Below are 20,986 nucleotides of genomic sequence, written 5' to 3'. Positions count from 1 at the left end.
TATCTGTTTATTCTTTTTAATACATTTGCAAACATTTGTAAAAACATATTTTTTGTGGGGGGTTTTCATTATGGGGTATTGTGTGTAGATCAATTACTTTTTTTTACAATTAAATCTATATCTGTCACACTTCAACTCAACAAAATGTGAAAAAAATGTTAAAGGTGGTATAGATCTATAGGCACTGTATATGTCTATCCCCCAGTTCTGCTTGACATTTTTTTTACTGACACGCACCAATAAAGATTTTACATCAAATAAAATGTTATTTGGCACAGTTTAAGGCAGGTATGAAATGTTTATGTGCTAGCTCCCTCAACAATGCAGTACATTAATCAATAAAAGTCTACATTTAACTACTGTAACAATTTATTGAAACGTAACAAAATGTATCTTGAATTTATTTTTGAAAGAAACAATGTAGAAAATAACAGATGCACATAATGAATAAGAAAATAGTCACAACAATTTATGAACAGAATTCTTTCATGACCAAAAATCTGTTATTGTTAGAATACATATACACTTAGGGGTGAATCCTCACTGCTGAAAATTTTGTCCCTATGTTATTCCTCTCGCAAGGCACTTTGGACAGATTACTTGGCTAAAACATGCACGCTTTCTTCACTGTTTAGATATATGGTGATGTATTGAAATAATATATAAATACCGTATCTGTATGAAAACCAAAACAAATTGCATTTTTTTCAGCCAAGTGTTGCTTTTCTCACATTTAAACAAGTAAAAGACTTGGCCAAATAATGAATTCACAATTCCACTTGCACTCTCATCACACTAGTGCTCACTGAGGAGTGTTAGACAGGGTTAGGTAGGTTGCTTTCTAAATGTTATCCATTACAGTTATTAGTTACCTGTCCAAAATTGTAATCAGTTTTTTAAGTTATTGACTACCCAAACTCAGTAACATAATCTGATTACTTTCAGATACTTTTGAATTATTGTCCCCTTAAAAGTCATTAGAAGAAGACAAAAAGTATCCATCAAATGCATTTGGTGTGTCATAGTGGTCTCTGACGTGAGGTCAGGCTCGCTCAGGTGGAACAAACTTAATCTTGCACCTCTAAAAATTTTAGGTAATCCAAGAAGTAGTCTTTTAGTTTTTCAAAAGTATCTAATCTGATTACATTATTTTGCTGTTAACGTAACTGATTACAGTTAGTTTTTGTAGTTACCTGTCCAAAATTGTAATCAGTTACTCCCCAAACCTGTAGATAGATCATAGTTTTACTGTTATTTTTTTGTTGTAAATCAAAAGGTGCTATACTTAACTCCTTCCTCTATACAAGATAAATCAATTCAAATCATCCATTTCAAAGAACGACAAAGACGATACAAGAAAAATATATTTTACGTTAAAAAAATACTTTGGCATCCTCGTCACAGTGAGTAGACTTTTCTTTCTTTCAAAAATATATGTACAGGAGATTCTCTCTTTAGTGATCTGATGGTTTTTATTCAGATACTATTTCCAAATGGTATAGATGCTCAACCTAACAAAAGCACTCTGGACAGAAAAACAGCATTACAAATCATGTTGGAACCAAAATGATTTTCCAATCGTTTCGTTCTGAACAGAACAACACTTTTTTTTGTTCCATTCTACTGTTCCGAACAGCAAAATAAAGTTCTGAACCAGTTCGAATCCCAAAAAAGTACTGGTTTATATCATTCCTTTCTGTTCCTTTTTTAAATCTGTGAAATCATCAGTTTTGTATGTACAAGTCTAATTAAATGACTTCAACAAACAGTGCAGATAGAGCAGGCAAGCTAGTTGTTTACATGCGTGATTGACAGATAAGTGTAGCCTATGGACCAAGATGCAACTGAGGGTCTCTGGGAAGAGAGAGTGTTGAGGAGGAGGTTTGAAGCACTGGGCATCTTGTTATGACATGCATTATCTGAATTAGGTCCACAGAATTATACCTAGGAGGAGCGGCTTTTATGGAGGAACTTTGAATGTCTTTTGAGCTAGCTAACAAGCTTGAGTGTGCAGAATGAAACACTTTTTATAGTTAATAAATCCTACGTGAAACGTTACAACAATGCACATAGCATCCTTAACTAGCATATAAAAAGTTAATCCGTTCTTCTCTAGCTAATTAAAAATGTCTCTCCCCATCTTCTGAATCATGTTTGTAACATCAGTACAGAATCCTATGCTTCTGATGGGGGAGGGGCAGGTAGCCTAAGCACGCACCCACACTGGCAAAGATTCTCAGCTTGCAGGCAAACACTGGAAAACGTTTCTGAGTGACAGAGTGAGGGCTTTGCATAGGTGCATTTTTGTGTTTTGTGAGAATAGAACAAAAATGCCTGGAACGTAAAATAACGTTATTAACTGATTCCCATGCTTTTCAAATAACGGTTCTGTTCCGGAACAGTATGGATCACTTTCATTACCAGTTCTGTTTCTGTTCCTTGAAAAATGTTATTGTCCGGTTTTCGGTTCTGTTCCCTGAACCGGTTCCAAACCATGCTACAAATCTTGCAGTCAAAGCATTTTCTTCTACCGCATCAATCTAACTTTCCAACCTTATACATATACTCTCAAGTCTCTTAGCCTGATCCTAGATCTGTATGCGCTTTAACCAACTCATGTCAATGACAGTTAGAGGAGTTGTCTAGAGCACATGCTACAGATCTGGGACCAGGCTAGATGTCTCTTAACCTCACAGGAGCCTTGGCTCTCCTCTAAATAATGGCGAAGTCCTTGAGGTGATTTTTGATGATGGTCTCTCTGATAGCAGCAAAGACAAAGCGGATGTTCTCTGTATCAGTGGCACAGGTGAAGTGGGAGTAAACAGTCTGTCTGTCTAGGTTCTGCTCCTGGTACATCTTCAGGATGAACTCCCTGGCTGCTTTAGGGTCATTCTGCGGCCCTGGAAACAACAGCTTTAGTTATGGTGTGTGCATGCGTAGCGGAGGTTTTTCGGTGAACTGCCCTCTTTTGATGAGTAACCTTGCTTGAGACCTGAAAACCTGTGTTAGCTCCCACAACGAATGCCTAGGCTTTAGCTCAGTGGGCTAACATGGCATTGAGTCATGTGGCCATCTGGGTTTGATACCTGGTTGGTCGTGTGTGTTAACTAATGGGTTCTCTTACTATACTGATAAGAATAGCGGTCACACAAACACTACTAGAGCTTACCAGTGTATTCTGGGAAGTAGTTGACAAGGTGGGAGTGCGTGATCTTCTCCTCTAGGATGTCGGTCTTGTTAAGGAATAGGATGACAGAACATTGCTGGAACCAGGGGTATGTGATGATGGTCTTAAAGAGTGCTTTGCTCTCCTCCATACAGTTCTAGGGGACAGACAATGCATGTATAGTAAGCGGATATGAAAGCCCATACTTAAGCCATAAGGCCAGAGGAGGCGTGGTATATGGCCAATATACCCTCAGCCATGGTGTATATCACAAACTCCCGAGGAGCCTTATTGCTATTTTAAACTGTTTACCATTGTAATTAGAGAAGTATAACTACATGTTTTGTCATTCCTGTGGTATTCGGTCTGATATACCACGGCTTTCAGCCAATCAGAACTCAAGACTCAAACCACCCAGTTTATAATCTCACATAATGTGTGAGATACAATTGACTTTTACTTACCAATTTTACACAACAGCATGTTTGCTCATGGATGCGGCCCACAGGTGTATCAGTAAAATATGTCCAGTGCCTGAACACTGTGCTCTGACTGACGGGGAGCTCACCTGGTCACATTCAGCCAGCACCTGGTCGTATTCACTGAGCGCGGCCAAGAAGATGATGGATGTGATGTTCTCAAAGCAGTGGATCCACTTCCTCCTCTCTGATCTCTGACCCCCCACATCCACCATCCTGTCACATCAAGCCAATGTTAGGAGCGTTGCTTGTTGGTAATAGTGTTTCCTCAAAACATGTGCTCAGTTGAGATTGGAGAAGGAGCATCATTAACAGAACCAAAGTTTCCCCTCACCTGAAGATTACTTCTTCCATGTCAAAGTGGTACTCGATGATTCCCGTGGTCGGCACTCGGACCCTCAGGATGTCCTGCTCAGTGGGAAGGTAGGAGGCCTTTGCGATCCGGTCCAGGTCACTCAGATAACTGAACAACACAGCATAAAGAGAATATGTTTATGGGAATTGTGTGATCACCCAAAGAAAAAAAAAGAACAACAATACTACAAACAATGAATTAAAAACTTCAGACTGGTACAGTATATGCCCCCAAAAGAGTGTCCTTTTGAAAGACTCAGCTAGAGTCTTAACATTGTCCATGTAATAACAGCATGCTGGCAGCAAATTTACATTCCAGTGTAAAGATTGATTTAGTTCTCTACCAGGACATGCAGGGGGAAACAATTGCAGCAGCACAGATTTAATCTTTAATTAATGTTCTTTGAATGGCTTTGCAGTCTTACGTTATAGTGTAATTACTTTTGTCAATAGAGATGTGGTCTTTGTTACCTGACCAGAAACTCCAGGCCCTAGTTATAGCCCATAACCAGGGCCTGTGTTTTTTTCCTGATCATTATCAGGTTAAGAGCAACTCCTGCCCTATGACTTATGTCTACTCACTATTTGGCGGCGTCGGATAGCTGGTACTCCCTGCGGCGGGCATAACATTCCTGCACTCCACCGTCCCTCCACAGGCTCCTGATGGCGTCCACATGGCCTCTCTCCAGATCATTCACCATGTCCACCTCCACCTCACTCAACATGCTGGCATAGCCCTGGGAGGGAGCGAGCAAACAACAAGATGGTTGGGGTGTTCATTAGGGCACGCAAGGCAAAATGCTTTAAAACTCTTCACAAATTAAAACTAAAATTGAGTTTATTTTTGGAAAAGTCCTTGGCTCCGTGATCAGCTGGTGCGGAAGCAGACCTGAGGTGTGATGTGGCTGGGATTCTTGCCTTATTCTGGGCCTCCAAGAAGGGGATGTTGAGGGTCTCCATGGCGTGAATCATGGACTGCATGGCAGTAAAGATGTTGTGGTACACCAGCTTGGTGAAGCCTCGCTTGTCCTCCTCTGAGTAGCCGGCGCCATGGATGATTCTCATCTGTTTAATGAAGGTGCTCTTCCCACTCTCTCCAGCACCTGGTAAAAGGGGAGAGGGGTGAGTTGAGGATGGGGAAGGAAGGAATATATGGGTAATTGAAGAAGTGCAAGGCACTATATCCAGACAAGGATAGCATCTGGACAAACAAACCAAAATCCATAATCACCTATTACAGCCCTATTCACATTTAGACACACACACATTCTCAATCTCCTTTCCCAGCTGCTCCTGCCAGCTCCTTAGATTTCTTGGCCTGGTCAGTGACCAAGAACAACATCTCTATGGATACAATAACTATTGTGATGTGAGCTCTAGATAATGATCCTGGAGAGATCCTTGACAAGGTTCCTCAACAGAACCTAAATGTACCTCTACCACCATAACAGAACCTGTCTGTTATGGGCACAATTTATTTAATTTTTTTACTGAAACAGGGAGTGACTACCAGAATATATCTATATATTTTTTAACTAGACAAGTCAGTTAAGAACAAATTCTTATTTACAATGACGGCCTACACCGGCCAAACCCGGACGACACTGGGCCAATTGAGCTCCGTCCTATGGGACTCCCAATCACTGCTGGTTGTGATACAGCCTGGATTCAAACCAAGGGGTCTGTAGTGACACCCCTGGCACTGAGATGCAGTGCCTTAGACTGCTGCGCCACTCAGGAGCCAAATATAAGCAAATATAGGACCCAACATCTGATTTGGACCAAACGTCCTCGTTCCATTGAGGAATCCAATAAATTAGTTCAAAGCCACCCACGGACCCCCCACATCCCACCCAACAACCAGTATCAGTTCTATATGTCTGACAAGTAGTATGGAGGTGCGGTTTGGAGTTTTGCTTCTTCATCCTTTGTAATGTATTATCTGTGAATTTGGTCATGTTTTTTTCCCCTGTTTAGAAAAATGTGCAATTGAAGTGGTTAGCATTATTTAGCATGAATTAGTGTGGAAATACTAGGTTTTGTCCACTAGATGCCACTGTTCCTGCTACTGCCACACCCTTTCATACATTTTTCTGGTCGCTTGCATTTATTAAATTGATCACAACATTTTCTTTGCAGCTTTGGGTACAAAACCAATAGCTTTTGCTCATGATGAAAATAAATTGTGTTGTCAAGCCAGTCCTCCATGAAAGCAATTACATTTGTCCTTCTCTTAGAAGCCTAATACGTCAACCCAACTCTTTGAATAGTGGGGTATTAAGGGGGTATTAAGATACTGTATGAAGGGTTTCAGAATAAAAAATATTTTAAAAATTACCCCCTTTTTCGTGGTATCCAATCCAGCTACTATCTTGTCTCATCGCAACTCCCGTACGGGCTCCGGAGAGACGAAGGTTGAAAGTCATGCGTTCTCCGATACACAACCCAACCAAGCCACGCTGCTTCTTAACACAGCACGCATCCAACCCGGAAGCCAGCCGCACCAACGTGTCAGAGGAAACACCGTGCTCCTGGCAACCTTGGTTAGCGCGCCCGCCACAGGAGTCGCTGGTGCGCGATGAGACAATATCCCTACCGGTAAGGCCCTCCCTAACCTGGTCTCATATACTACACGTAATATAGTAACATATCAAACTAAATGGACTGTCTCGGATTTACGTACATGATACGAAATGCTCCGAGACCAGGTTGGTTAGCAATCTTTTTTGCTTTGTTTCTGAGAGGAAGACAGACAGGCTCATTCCTGGCCACCCTTTATTCACAATTCCTGGAGCCACTCAGGATTTAAACATGTCAGCATGGATAATTGTTGCCAACAAACACCAGACCCCAACAGGTACAGAAGACAGTTTCTCTGTTGCTGGGTCTCCTCTGTCTTTAGTCTGCTATGAAGACTTAAACCCCAATGCACCTCACTGAAACACACACCCTCCTTCCAGCCATTCATTTTCAGCTACCCTTGGAAGGCAATGGAAGTGGACTTCGAAAATGCTTCTTCAAGTTAATTGGACAGTGTGTCTGTATGTGTTGAGCTCTAGGGGGTTTCCAAGAGACTAAAACCAAATAAATGAGTTGTTGCTAAGGAAACTGTATTTGCAGACATATGTAGATATGTTTTAAAGCCTATTGAATGAATTTTACTTTCAAAAACTAGCCAGTCAATATTCTAATGAGAACAACATGAAAGTGTGTACTCAAATAGCCACCACCCCACACAGATCCATCCAGAAGACATAATGGGCAGGGACTTGTGCCTGACAATGACCAATCAGAGGCCATAGGCACTTGTGAATATTAAGTTGACCAATCAAAGAGAGAGTTAGCATGTATAACTGACCAAAGCAGTCAGAGAGGGACCTGGAGTTTGCACTTACCCTCATGGCCTAATAAGCCATAGAGATACAATATAAATGTTCTATTTATTTATGTTTTAAACACTTTACTGAAGATGGGTTGATCCATCCATTTGCAATTGAGATTAGAATGTGCATGTAGTTTTCCAAATAAATACAATGAGTTCTATACATTTTTTGTAATATACAAACTTAAATCCATTCATTAGGACCTTCACACCTGAAAGATAATATGAATTACCTATTTATATACACACACACACTGAACAAAAAGTATAAACACGACATGCAACAATTTCAAATATTTTACTGAGTTGCAGTTCATATAAGGAAATCAGTCAATTTAAATGAATTAAATTAGGCCCTAATCTGTAGATTTCACGACTGGGAATACAGATATGAATATGATGGTCACAAAATGGGCTTCACAAGAGGAATAACTGTGTAAGAATGCTGTTCATTGACTATAGCTCAGCATTCAACACCATAGTACCCTCCAAGCTCATCATCAAGCTCGAGGCCCTGGGTCTGAACCCTGCCCTGTGAAACTGGGTCCTGGACTTCCTGACGGGCCGCCCCCAGGTGGTGTAGGTAGGAAACAGCACATCCACTTCGCTGATCCTCAACACTGGGGCCCCACAAGGATGCATGCTCAGCCCCCTCCTGTACTCCCTGTTCACCCATGACTGCGTAGTCACGCACGGCTCCAACTCCATTATCAAGGCCTGATCTTGGGCACAGGCATTAAAACATGTTGGTATTACAGACTTAGACAGGGAGAGGTTGAAAATGTCAGTAATCTGTCTGGCGATGCGGCCTTGTGAATGGACCTGTTTAAAGGCCTTACTCACATCGGCTGCGGAGAGCGTGATCACACAGTCTTCAGGAACAGCTGATGCTCTCATGCAGGTTTCATGGGCCTTTTGCCTCAAAACGAGCATAGAAGTAGTTTAGCTTGTCTGGTAGGCTCGTGTCAATGGGCAGCTCTCGGTTGTGCTTCCCTTTGTAGTCTGTAATGGTTGCAAGTCCTGCCACATCCGACGAGCGCCAGAGCCGGTGTAGTATGATTCAATCTTAGTCCTGTATTGACACTTTGCTGTGAGGACCACGTCATCGATGCACTTATTGATGAAGCCAATGACTGATGTGGTGTACTCCTCAATGCCATCGGAAGAATCCCAGAACATACTCCAGTCTGTGATAGAAAAACAGTCCTTAGTATCTGCTTCATCTGAGCACTTTTTTATTGATCACTTTACTGGTGTTTCCTGCTTTAATTTATGCTTGTAAGCAGGAATCAGGAGGATAGAATTATGGTCAGATTTGCCAAATGGAGGGCGAGGGAGAGCTTTGTATGTGTCTCTGTGTGTGGAGTAAAGGTGGTCCAGAGTATTTTTTCCTCTGGTTGCACATTTAACATGCTGATAGAAATTTGGTAAAACGGATTTAAGTTTCACTGAACACTCCCCGGCTACTTGGATAGCCGCCTCTGGGTGAGCATTTTCTTGTTTGCTTATGGCGGAATACAGCTATACTATAAATGCTGTCTTAGTGCCAGCCTCTGACTGTGGTGGTATGTAAACAGCTACGAAAAAGAAATACAGATGAAAACTCTATAGGTAGATAGTGTGGTCTACAGCTTATCATGAGATACTCTACCTAAGGCGAGCAATAGCTCGAGACTTCCTTAGATGTCATGCACCAGCTGTTATTTACAAAAACACATAGCCCGCCCACCCTTTGTCTTACCAGACGCTGCTGTTCTATCCTGCCGGTACAGCGTATAACCAGCCAGCTGTTCAGCCACGATTCGGTGAAGCATAAGATATTACAGTTTTGAATGTCCTGTTGGTAGTTTAATATTGCTCGTAGGTCATCTATTTTATTCTCTAAAGATTGCACGTTTGCTCGCAAAATGGAAGGAAGTGGGGGTTTATTAGATCACCTACAAATTCTCAGCCCGCCCTTTGGCCCCTTTTTATCCACCTCTTCACACAAATCACGGGGTTCTGGGCCTGTTCCTGGGAATGCAGTATATCGTTCGCGTCGGGCTCGTCAGACTCGTTAAATGAAAAAAAAGATTCTGCCAGTCCGTGGTGAGTCATCGCAGTCCTGATGTCCAGAAGTTATTTTCGGTCAGAAGAGAGGGTAGCGGCAACATTATGTACAAAATAAGTAAACATAATATGTAAAATAAATATACAAAAAAACACAAATAAACTAACAAAAAAAACACAATTTGTTGGGGACACATAAAACATCTGCCTTCTTCTCCGGCGCCATTATGTGACATAGAAATGTTGCCTGTAATCCATGGCTTCTGGTTGGGGTATGTGAAATTGTTAGATATTACTGCACTGTAGGAGCTAGAAACACAAGCATTTCACTACACCCGCAATAACATCTGCTAAACATGTGTATGTGACCAATACAATTTGATTTGATTTACCATACCATTACCCATGTGGTTACCACCACCAGTCAGTTTCTCTGTCTGTCTGTCTCTCTGACTGTCTGCCCAGCTGGCCTCTCTCCCACAGGGAGGAGTATTTTGCTGTAGGCATTAGACATTACCATAACCACCCAGCCTGCCACATTGACCACAGGAACAGACACACACACACCTACACTTCCTCTTTCTTAGGAGGTGTGAGGACAGTAGCCTACACAAATCCCTGCCACAGAGTCTGTATAGTCTCTCACTGAAGTATGAGGAGGCTGTAGCTGATGTTGGTGTAAAACAGTGGTGGTTCACTTACCTTGGGGAATTTCCATCGAGCACCAACAAGTTCATAGGAAAATATTACATTTGGTGTCAAATGACAGCTAAGACTATATTTTTGGGAAGTGAAGGCATAGACACATTTTCCAACCATTTTCCCAAAAAGTAAAGGTTTTGATTTCTAGATAAAACAGATAGAAAAGGGCTCTTAGAAAACATCATACCAGAAATAGTCTTAAATGGATCAGAAATACACAATAATGTTGACGTAAAGACCCCTGCCAACTAATATCAACACATATATTTTGTTTTGGAGAAAATCTTTACCTTCTGTAAGTTTAAGAAATATTACCTTGTGCCTTGTATTTCCATTACCAGAAACCCACACATCTTTAAGATATACTATATATACAAAATAATGTGGACACCTAGGGTTGCAAAGGGTCGGAAACGTTACAGTAAATTTCCGGACATTTTCCATGGTTTTAGGAATTGTGCTTAAATTCATCAAAAAAAGTTAGCTCATAACAGTGAACCTTTTTTGTGGGATACACATAAGGCAATGCTAGGTCTTGGGGATAGTTTAACCAAAATATGTCACAATTCAATGGAATTGCAACCCAGTGTGTTCTTCCATCACATGTACAGCTGATTTTCAAGATCTTACACACCAATGAGATGCTATTGAGTCCACACTACTACACTGTCTGAGCCAAGGACTACATGCTTTCTGATACATTTTGATTACAATACTGGGTGGGGTGGATATATTTTATATGACATACATAATTTTTTGTTAACTAGTAAATAGTAGCCTACAGCAAAGTGTGTTTAAATCATTTCTATCTTGTTAACAATTTCTGCTTGTTAGTTTTTGCTACCATTTGGGTTTTTAGCTTGCTTGAGTCTGCTAACTTAGGAGTGTTAATTCGCCTGTTTCCATACATTGCATTTTTTTTTAAGTATCTTACAAAAGGAGTTAATCTAGCTGCTTAACTATTTATCTGTATATGCAATTGTATGTTGTTGTTTTTTTACAAAAAAAATTCTAACCTTTACAGGATAATGCCACAGGCACTATCTGATGTGTGGAGACATTTCACTGCAGCTAATGTAGAAGGAAAAGTTGTGTACATTTGCAAGTACTGTGCCAAATCATATGTGAAGAATGCAACAAAGATGCAAAATCATCTGGCCAAGTGCTTAAAGTTCCCTCAGCACAACAAGCAACGTCTGACAAAAGTCCCTCTAGTTCTATTTGAGGTGAAAATTATGAATCAGACACCTTATTGATAGCAAGAGCTCATTGTCCTCCTGGAATCCGAAGTTTGTTTGACTCAATGGAGGAACGTAGTCAGAGAAATGCTGATGAATGTCTTGCTTGAGCTGTGTATGCAACTGGTTCACCTCTGATACTCACAGGCAATGTGTATTGGAAGAGATTTCTTAATGTTCTTCACCCAGCATACACCCCTCCAACCAGACATGCTTTATCTACTCATTTGCTGGATGCAGAGTTCAGGTGAAGGTCAAGCGAATCATAGAGAAAGCAGACTGTATTGCAATCATCTCTGATGGGTGGTCGAATGTTAGTGGGAAGGGAATAATTAACTACATCTCCACCCCTCAAACAGTATTCTACAAGAGCACAGACACAAGGGACAACAGACACACCGGTCTCTACATTGCAGATGAGCTGAAGGCGACCTCGGACCACAGAAGGTATTTGCACTGGTGACAGACAATGCTGCGAACATGAAGGCTGCTTGGTCTAAAGTGGAGGAGTCCTACCTTCACATCACACCCATTGGCTGTGCTGCTCTTGCATTGAATCTGCTCCTCAAGGACACTCCACAAGAGAGCCAAGGAAATAGTTAAGTATGTGAAGGGTCATCAAGTTGTAGCAGCAATCTACCTCACCAAGCAAAGTGAGAAGAATAAGAGCACTACATTGAAGCTGCCCAGCAACACCTGTTGGGTAGTGTTGTCATCATGTTTGACAGTCTCCTGGAGGGGAAGGAGTCTCCAAGAAATGGCCTTATCACAGTCTGCCGATATGGACAGCCCCATCAAGAGGATCCTCCTGGATGATATATTTTGGGAGAAAGTGGTAAGCAGCCTGAAACCTATAGCAGTAGCCGTTGCACAGATTGAGGGAGACAATGCCATCCTGTCTGATGTTCAGACTCTGCTTGCAAATGTAAGACAAATCCGTACTGCCCTGCCCACTTCACTGTTGCTCCAAGCAGAGGAAACTGCAGTTCTGAAATACATCAAAAAGCGTGAAGACTTCTGCTTGAAGCCCATACACACCGCAGCGTACATGTTGGATCCCAAGTATGCTGGCAAGAGCATCCTGTCTGGTGCAGAGATCAACAAGGCGTATGGTGTCATCACTACCGTGTCTCGCCACTTTGGCCTGGATGAGGGCAAGGTTCTTGACAGTCTGGCAAAGTACACTTCCAAGCAAGGGCTTTGGGATGGAGATGCAATATGGCAGTCGTGCCATCGTATCTCATCAGCCATCTGGTGGAAGGAACATTGTGGATCTGAGGCTCTTTCCTCTGTTGCCTCCATCATCCTCCAAATCCCACCAACATCAGACCGGTGTGTCTGTTGTCGCCTCAGAGCACAACTGGTTCTTGTTTGGGAACACACACAAAAGCACGCAACAGGCTGACCAATACAAGGGTTGAAAAATTGTGACAGACTGGACAGAGACAGACTGGACAGGACTAAATCTGAACCAATCAAGTTTAGATAGTACAGTGAGTAGGGCACAGTAAAGTACACCACAGTATTGTACCGTAAGTAGCGCACAGAAGAGTACAGTCCAATATGATACAGTAGTACAGTGAATAGAATGTAGTGTATTGTGCTGAACTATACTCTACTCCACTGTACAAGGTGACATGTCATAGCTGACACCCCATTCTTTCTGCAGACATCTTTGACCCTTAATTCGGAGCAGGTATTGGAAAAGGTGGTCGTATAAAACCTGAGGGAGATTTTACCGTGATTCCGTTACGAAAGTTTGCATCTGCGCAGTTCTTCCAATAAATTAGTTTTTGTACATTTTTCAGTGGAAATTGTAAAACATTGTCCGCAAAAGCATGCTCAAGCGGCAGAGTCGATTTCCGCGCTAATAAACCCAGGGTATGTTATGTCTATCCCTGAGACCAGGTTGAGTAAATTGCGAGCAGGTGCTTTCACACAGGTGTAGTTCCTGAGTTATTTAAGCAATTAAAACATCCCATCATGCTTAGGATCATGCATAGAGTTGTATGGTTTGTTACACTTTGAAATCAATGGTTTATGTTTGGCATACATTTCAAAGTGAAAGAACTGAGTCAAAACTTAATTCTGTTACTGTAGAATAGCCCCTTGACTGTGCAATATGAAAGTGTTACAATACACATGGTGATCATATGTAGATCTGGACCAGGAACCCTTTTCATCATGTGCTGAATGTCTCCCACGAGTTTTACTGTGGCCAGTCACGGGTCTAATGATATCTTTAGGGACATGTACAGTTGAAATCGGAAGTTTACATACACTTAGGTTGGAGTCATTAAAACTCGTTTTTCAACCACTCCACACATTTTTTGTTAACAAACTATGGTTTTGGCAAGTCGGTTAGGACATCTACTTTGTTCATGACACAAGTAATTTTTCCAACAATTGTTTACAGACAGATTATTTCACTTATAATTCACTGTATCACAATTCCAATGGGTCAGACGTTTACATACACTAAGTTGACTGTGCCTTTAAACAGCTTGGAAAATTCCAGAAAATGATGTCATGGCTTTAGAAGCTTCTGATAGGCTAATTGACATCATCAGTCAATTAGATTTGTACCTGTGGATGTATTTCAAGGCCTACCTTCAAATTCAGTGCCTCTTGACATCATGGGAAAATCAAAAGAAATCTACCAAGACCTCAGAAAAAAATTGTAGACCACAAGTCTGGTTCATCCTTGGGAGCAATTTACAAATGCCTGAAGGTACCATGTTTATCTGTACAAACAATAGTACGCAAGTATAAACACCATGGGACCACGAAGCCGTCATACCGCTCAGGAAGGAGACGCGTTCTGTCTCCTAGAGATGAACATACTTTGGTGCGGAAAGTGCAACTCAATCCCAGAACAACAGCAAAGGACCTTGTGAAGATGCTGGAGGAAACGGGTACAAAAATATCTATATCCACAGTCCTTTATAGACAACCTGAAAGGCCGCTCAGCAAGGAAGAAACCACTGCTCCAGAACCGCCATAAAAAAAAGCCAGACTACTGTTTGCAACTGCACATGGGGACAAAGATCATACTTTTTGGAGAAATGTCCTCTGGTCTGATGAAAGAAAAATAACGTTTTTTGGCCATAATGACCATTGTTATGTTTGGAGAAAAAAGGGGGAGGCTTGGAAGCTGAAGAACACGATCCCAACCGTGAAGAACAGGGGTGGCAGCATCACGTTGTAGCGGTGCTTTGCTGCAGGAGGGACTGGTGCACTTCACAAAATAGATGGCATCATGAGGAAAGAAAATTATGTGGATATATTGAAGACATCTGTCAGGAAGTTAAAGCTTGGTCGCAAATGGGTCTTCCAAATGAACATTGACCCCAAGCAGGCTTCCAAAGTTGTGGCCAAATGGCTTAAGGACAACAAAGTCAAGGTATGAGTGACCACCACAAAGCCCTGACCTCAAACCTATAGAAAATTTGTGGACAGAAGCTGAAATAAATTATTCTCTTCTATTATGCTGTCATTTCACATTCTTAAAATAAAGTGGTGATCCTAACTGACTTATGACAGGGAATTTTTACTAGGACTAAATGTCAGGAATTGTTAACTGACTAAATATATTTTGCTAAGGTGTATGCAAATTTCCGACTTCAACTGTAGTGGCTCACACACTTCGCTGCCTCTCACGCACACACAGGACAGGAGAGCACAGAACAATGTATTCACTTAAAGCCTAACTATGCTTGTTGGCTATATGGCAAACAAAGATATTCAAGTTATAAACATGATCAATTCGGATGTATTCTTAACGATAATATATGGCTTTATAACGTGTTTTGTGTTTACCTGGTGAAGACGTAGGAATCCCCTTATGGGAGTAGAAACATAAAATATCCAGTTTGACATTTTAATACGAGTTATCATGGGCATGTGCATTGCAAGCTTTCTTTTTTCATGCTAGCCTTTTGTGTTTGAGTTTAGAGCACACTTTCGAGGAGAGTTGATCAGGCAAAACTGATATGAGACTCGCGGCTGTATTTGCATGGCTTTGCATGAGAGCATAACTCCGATACACCAGTTACCTGCGACTACAAACACTTCGTTGTGGCCAAGGCCCAACGCAAGCCACCAGAATCTCGTAATTAAAAGCTTCCCAGATAGTTAGTTTTTGTCGAAGTTGAAAGTGAGGCCATCCATTTCTTTCAATTCAACATTGAAAAAAGGCGCAAATTTTTGCACCTGAGCTAATCTGAGCATAAATCAGAGACCGCTATGACGACACCAAATGAGTAAAATAATATTAAAACTAATGCGCTCCCATGTCTGCACACTATTGACATTTTACTACATATTACTATTATTCTAACTTTAAATTGGTACGTCTTCAACACTGATAGCCTACTGCTCCCTTCTTCACCTGATTTTACACGTGTGGTCCAGGCTTTACCTAAGTAGCCTAGGACCCTAGGCTATGCACTAAGCAGTGTGCACTTCTTGACAGATGTGACAGCTCTCACCTAATAGCAGCAGTTTGAGTTCACTGCCCGAGTCTTTCTTGTCCTGTCTCAGCTGCCTGTCAATCTCCTGATTGATTCTGTGATTATCCTTCTCATCGGCCGACATACAACATCCAGCCATCATTAACCAAACTTTGCAGGCGTAAAATTAACGAGCAATGATTATCATTGAAGCAGTCACTATTACATGGGGCTCTGGTACATCTGAACTCCACGGTCGTAGGAGGACGCATCTCCACGGGGGCGTGGCGGGGACGGGCGCGCCTTACACACAGTAGATACCCGGCGGAATGGTTACATACAGGTAACCCACTTTGTATCCCTCATTTACTCAAGTATCAGCCTGGTCTCATAGACTCGACCTAATAAGGCAAATCCAGGACACTCAAATTAGTATGTTATGTTATTTTTGGTATGGTTACATAAGACAGAAGGTTACTTATGGCAAAAGTGAAAGTGGGGTGGATGGTTGGTTGGGCGTATACTGCCAACATCCGGCAACCCGAAGGTTGCATGTTCAAATCCTATCATGGACCATTTTAGCTACTTAGCAACTTTGTAACTACTTAGCATGTTAGCTAACCCTTCCCCTTGCCCTAACTCCTAGCGAACATCTAGTAACCCAAAGGTTGTGTTTTCGAATCTCATCAAGGAAAACTTTAGCATTTTAGCTAATTAGCAACTTTGCAGCTACTTAGTAACCTAACCCTAACCTTACCCCTAACTCCAAGCCATGCTAATGTTAGCCACCTAGCTAATGTTAGCCACAACAAATTGGAATTTGTAAAATATGTGTTCTGAAAATTCGTAACATATTGCATGAATTGCAATTCTGAACATAACATACGAATTGTGATTCGTAACATCATACGATATGGATGATGGACATCCACAAATTAATACATACCATATGAAACATAACATATCATGCTAATTGGAGTGTCCAGGATTTACATTTTCTACAGTATTGTAATGAAACAGCAGGGAGTAGGTCTCAAACCCTCGACCTTCGAGGGTCCGGCGCGCTATCGACTGTGTCGCAAAAGCATGCTCAATTGGCAAAGTCGATTTCCGCTTATAAACCCAGGGTCGTCACACTACTCCCACCTTTCAAAGAGCGCGTCCTCGCGCTAGCTTGCGACTCTACGTCTTACAGGAACGCGCTCACCAGCCAAGCACACGCACTGTTGTGGATGCAAGGTCCGATCCAACTTCTGACACCAATGTAATGAAACAGCAGGGAGCAGGTCTCGAACCTTCGATCCCGAGTTCCGGCGCGCTATCGACTGTGCCGCAAAAGCATGCTCAAGCGGCAGAGTCGATTTCCGCGCTAATAAACCCAGGGTATGTTATGTCTATCCCTGAGACCAGGTTGAGTAAATTGCGAGCAGGTGCTTTCACACAGGTGTAGTTCCTGAGTTATTTAAGCAATTAAAACATCCCATCATGCTTAGGATCATGTATAAAAATGCCCAGTTGCCCATTATTTTGGCTACCATGGCTAGAAGAGATCTCGGAGGAACATAGGGGGTTTAAAGGGTGTGGGTGTGTGTGTGTGTCACCAGATGTTAACCCAATTTAACAGATTCTGGAGCTGCGCCTCAGACACTGTTTTCCACCACCATTAAAAAAATAAAAAAATGAATTTGTCATGGAGGAATGGTGTCACATCCTTCCAGTAGAGTTCCAGACACTTGTAGAATCTATGCCAAGGCGCATTGAAGCTGTTTCGGTGGCTCATGGTGGCCCAACACCCTATTAAGACACTTTATGTTGGTGTTTCCAATATTTTGGCAGTTACCTGTAGTTACAAGGAGACTAAGGCACTGTTATGTTTCTATAATACCTAGGCTCATATGACAAAAGTAACACTAAATAAGACTTCCAATTTAGAGTCTTCCTGCTTTAGAAATAGATTAGTTTAATTATCTATTTTGGCTAATAATACTGAACAAAAAATATAAACGCAACATGCAACAATTTAATTGATTTTACTGAGTTACAGGAGGAAATCAGTCAACTGAAATAAATTCATTAGGCCCTAATCAATGGATTTCACGACTGGGAAGGGCATGGCCATGGGTGTGCCTGGGAGGGAATAGGCCCACCCACTTGGGAGCCAGGCCCAGCCAATCAGAATCAGTTTTTCCCCACAAAAGGGCTTTATTAAAGACAGAATTACTCCTCAATTTCATCAGCTGTCCAGGTGGCCGTTCTCAGATGATCTCACAGATGAAGAAGCCAGATGTGGAGATCCTGGGATGGCGTGAGTACACGTGGTCTGCGGTTGTGAGTAGGGCTGTGATGGTCATGAAATTTTGTCAGCCGGTGATTGTAAAGCAAATAACTGCCAGTCTCATAGTAATTGACCGTGAATTAACATAAACACATTTAGCTTCTGCTGCCTTCCAGGCATAGCCTGCAAGCCACTGAGGCAGACCGTTGGAACATCTACATTTAATAAATGTACCATCACAATAATTCCAATATTATTTTAGACAGGTTTAAAGAAACATGATATTAAGAAAATGTAGTCTATTTCATAAGAACAGAATAGCATACTTTGAGTTGTCATTATGTGAGGCTGTGATCTGGCTGTGCCATATGGCTGTGGGTTACATTAGTTCATTTAGCAGACAAGATTTGCTTAGAATTATGTGGCATTAATTTATAGTATAAAGAATTCAATTGAACAAAGCTGAATAAAATAGAAACAATATTTTCTCAAAACAATTTGAGGTAGTACACGCACATGCGGCTATTCTGTGTTGAGCAGTTAACTAAGAAACCAACTCCGATATGCTTCATTTAGAGTTATTAATGTAACTTAAGTTATGATACGAACGTTGGGCTATATGGTTTGATTTTTAATACATTCTAAGTCTGCATGATGTGACTAATGATAATTTGAAAAAAAGTCGCTTGAAAGGCAAGAGCTCTGCTTATTTTTTTGCGCAGGCTATATGCACTTTATCAGTCTCTCATTCACAATTCGACAAGCACTTGATAATGCCTCGAGTTTCCCGGTGGCATCCCCTTTGTGTGGCCTGAATGCCTCCTAAAAAAATCCATGCATTTTACGGCCAGTGGTCCGTTGTGCCCTTGGACTGAATATAATAATTATAATTCCCTTCTACGGTCTGCATGCTCCGAATGCCCTCTCACTCACATGGCTCTCGGTAATGTGACCAGTGAAGACCGATACATTCGGGACGCAACTGCGCGTGTTCTTATCCAAATCCGAGGCGCATATTGAAGATATTGGAAGAACTGTCCACATTTACTTTTCGTCAACCAATAAGATGAGTTGACCTAACAAACAGCAAAAGTTCTAGCCTATGTCAATCTACTATCCCCTATGGTGCAAAAGTTTACCTATTCTGTGCGAGAAAGAAATATTCCAAACCTAGTCTGGGACAGATGTGGGATGCGATAGATCCCAAATTAATACAACCACTAGCATTAAAAAAATAATTTAAGCAATGAGGCTGACGCAACAGATCAGAACGTTAAAATGTTGATAAACTATTAGGCTATTTCTTCACTTTATAAGCGCAGCCATGCTCACGTGGCAGTAGGCTATAAACTCAAATGTTGCATTAATGGGAAAGTCACCACAAATGCGATTATGCATGTAATGTTTTTTTTAATAAAGGTGCATTTTTATGTTGAAATGATCTTCCCTAGATCTGAAACTCACACACTGCGTATGTATGCCAGTTAGGCTCTATGCCAGTTGTAAAGCAGATTCATGTGATTCATTTTAAGAAGTTATTTGGCCACTTTAGTTGTGATTCTAACCTTTTCAAAACATATAGGCCTATGGTTTGAAAAAGTAGCAAAAAAAAGCCATGCACTGTTTCTTGCCTTACTTACTGCACACAAGCTGGTCATCGTTCACAAGTGATAGGCTAATATTGTCACCTATCAGACTATTCTTGATTTAATTTTGTCTTTACATATACTAAATAATGTGTTACATTTGTTTTGATTTAGAATGTACCATTATCATGCACCTTTCTCGAAACTGGAGCAAGGGGGGAAAACATTTCATCTATGCACTTAAATAGCAAATGGAGGACACTTTTCCCGTGGTTCATTTTCATGCCAGCCTGGTAGGCTATAGAACTGTTGTAAAGAGAAGCAATGTGCTTAATATTAGGAAAATTTGAGAAATAACATAGTAGGCCTAGCCTATAGAAAACTGTTGGAATCCTCCTCTTTTTAATAGAGGCCATCACTCTGTTTTGTCATGCAATTCCATAGCCTAGTTGCACAAGTTGTTCCTTGTCATGGTCTCTATTGCACCAAAACCAGTGACCTCACAAGGTAAATATCTGCCAAGCACCTCTAGGAAAGGAATTCATTATTTTAATTGAACTCTTATCCAGAATGCCTTTGAGAAGTAATTATGTAATTATTCCTTCCTCAAGGGCAAGTGGAAATGTTTTTCACCTAGTTGGCTCAGGGATTTGAACCAGCAACCTTTTGGTTACTGGCCCTACACTCTTAACCGCTAGGCTATCTGCCACCCTTTATGGCATCTATCTACACTCACTTTGTGTGTGTGTGTGTGTGTGTGTGTGTGTGTGTGTGTGTGTGTGTGTGTGTGTGTGTGTGTGTGTGTGTGTGTGTGTGTGTGTGTGTGTGTGTGTGTGTGTGTGTGTGTGTGTGTGTGCACGCGCACGCTTCAAATATACATTTAGCTGTCTTTCCTGTTACTTTCTGGCTGGCTTCGTGACATAGCCTTCTGGTCTCGATGTGAATACTGAAACATGTTCATACAGGTGTCATACATATTCATTTAGAGAGCGGAAACATGAAGTGTTCCTTAATTAAATAAGAGCAGGAGGCACATGCACATGTTAATTTTTTTCTATCACTTTTATATAGTTCATAAATACATTTGAAAGAATGTACATTCTGATGATTGGCCATCAAAAGAAATGCAAAAGCTTCTATTAATGTACATTCCTCAACTGGATTTGAAATCTATTTAAACAAATGTGTGTGCCTAGCATATTGTGAGCGTGGTGCCATTATGGAGAGTGCCACATTTGATCCCCTACCTGCATTCTAACGCATGACCCACTCTGGTAATCAAGTGCTGGTAAAAATACACCCCC

General features: G+C 41.3%; 1 protein-coding gene across 1 annotated transcript; it reads right to left on the bottom strand.

The window, feature by feature from the left end:
- Positions 1-62: 62 nt before the first annotated feature.
- On the bottom strand, positions 63-16,002 carry LOC115111354 (guanine nucleotide-binding protein subunit alpha-14-like). The gene is made up of 7 exons (XM_029637315.2): positions 15,861-16,002; positions 4,918-5,102; positions 4,582-4,736; positions 3,980-4,108; positions 3,735-3,861; positions 3,170-3,323; positions 63-2,900 (listed from the first exon to the last, which is right to left on the bottom strand). The coding sequence occupies exons 1-7, from the start codon at positions 15,982-15,984 to the stop codon at positions 2,713-2,715; spliced, it is 1,062 nt and encodes a 353-aa protein (XP_029493175.1). The 5' UTR covers positions 15,985-16,002; the 3' UTR covers positions 63-2,712.
- Between the last annotated feature and the right edge of the window lie 4,984 nt (positions 16,003-20,986).

Source organism: Oncorhynchus nerka, linkage group LG27 (assembly GCF_034236695.1).
Source record: "Oncorhynchus nerka isolate Pitt River linkage group LG27, Oner_Uvic_2.0, whole genome shotgun sequence".
Taxonomy (NCBI): Eukaryota; Metazoa; Chordata; class Actinopteri; order Salmoniformes; family Salmonidae; genus Oncorhynchus; species Oncorhynchus nerka.
This window is presented reverse-complemented; position numbering and strand designations above follow the sequence as displayed.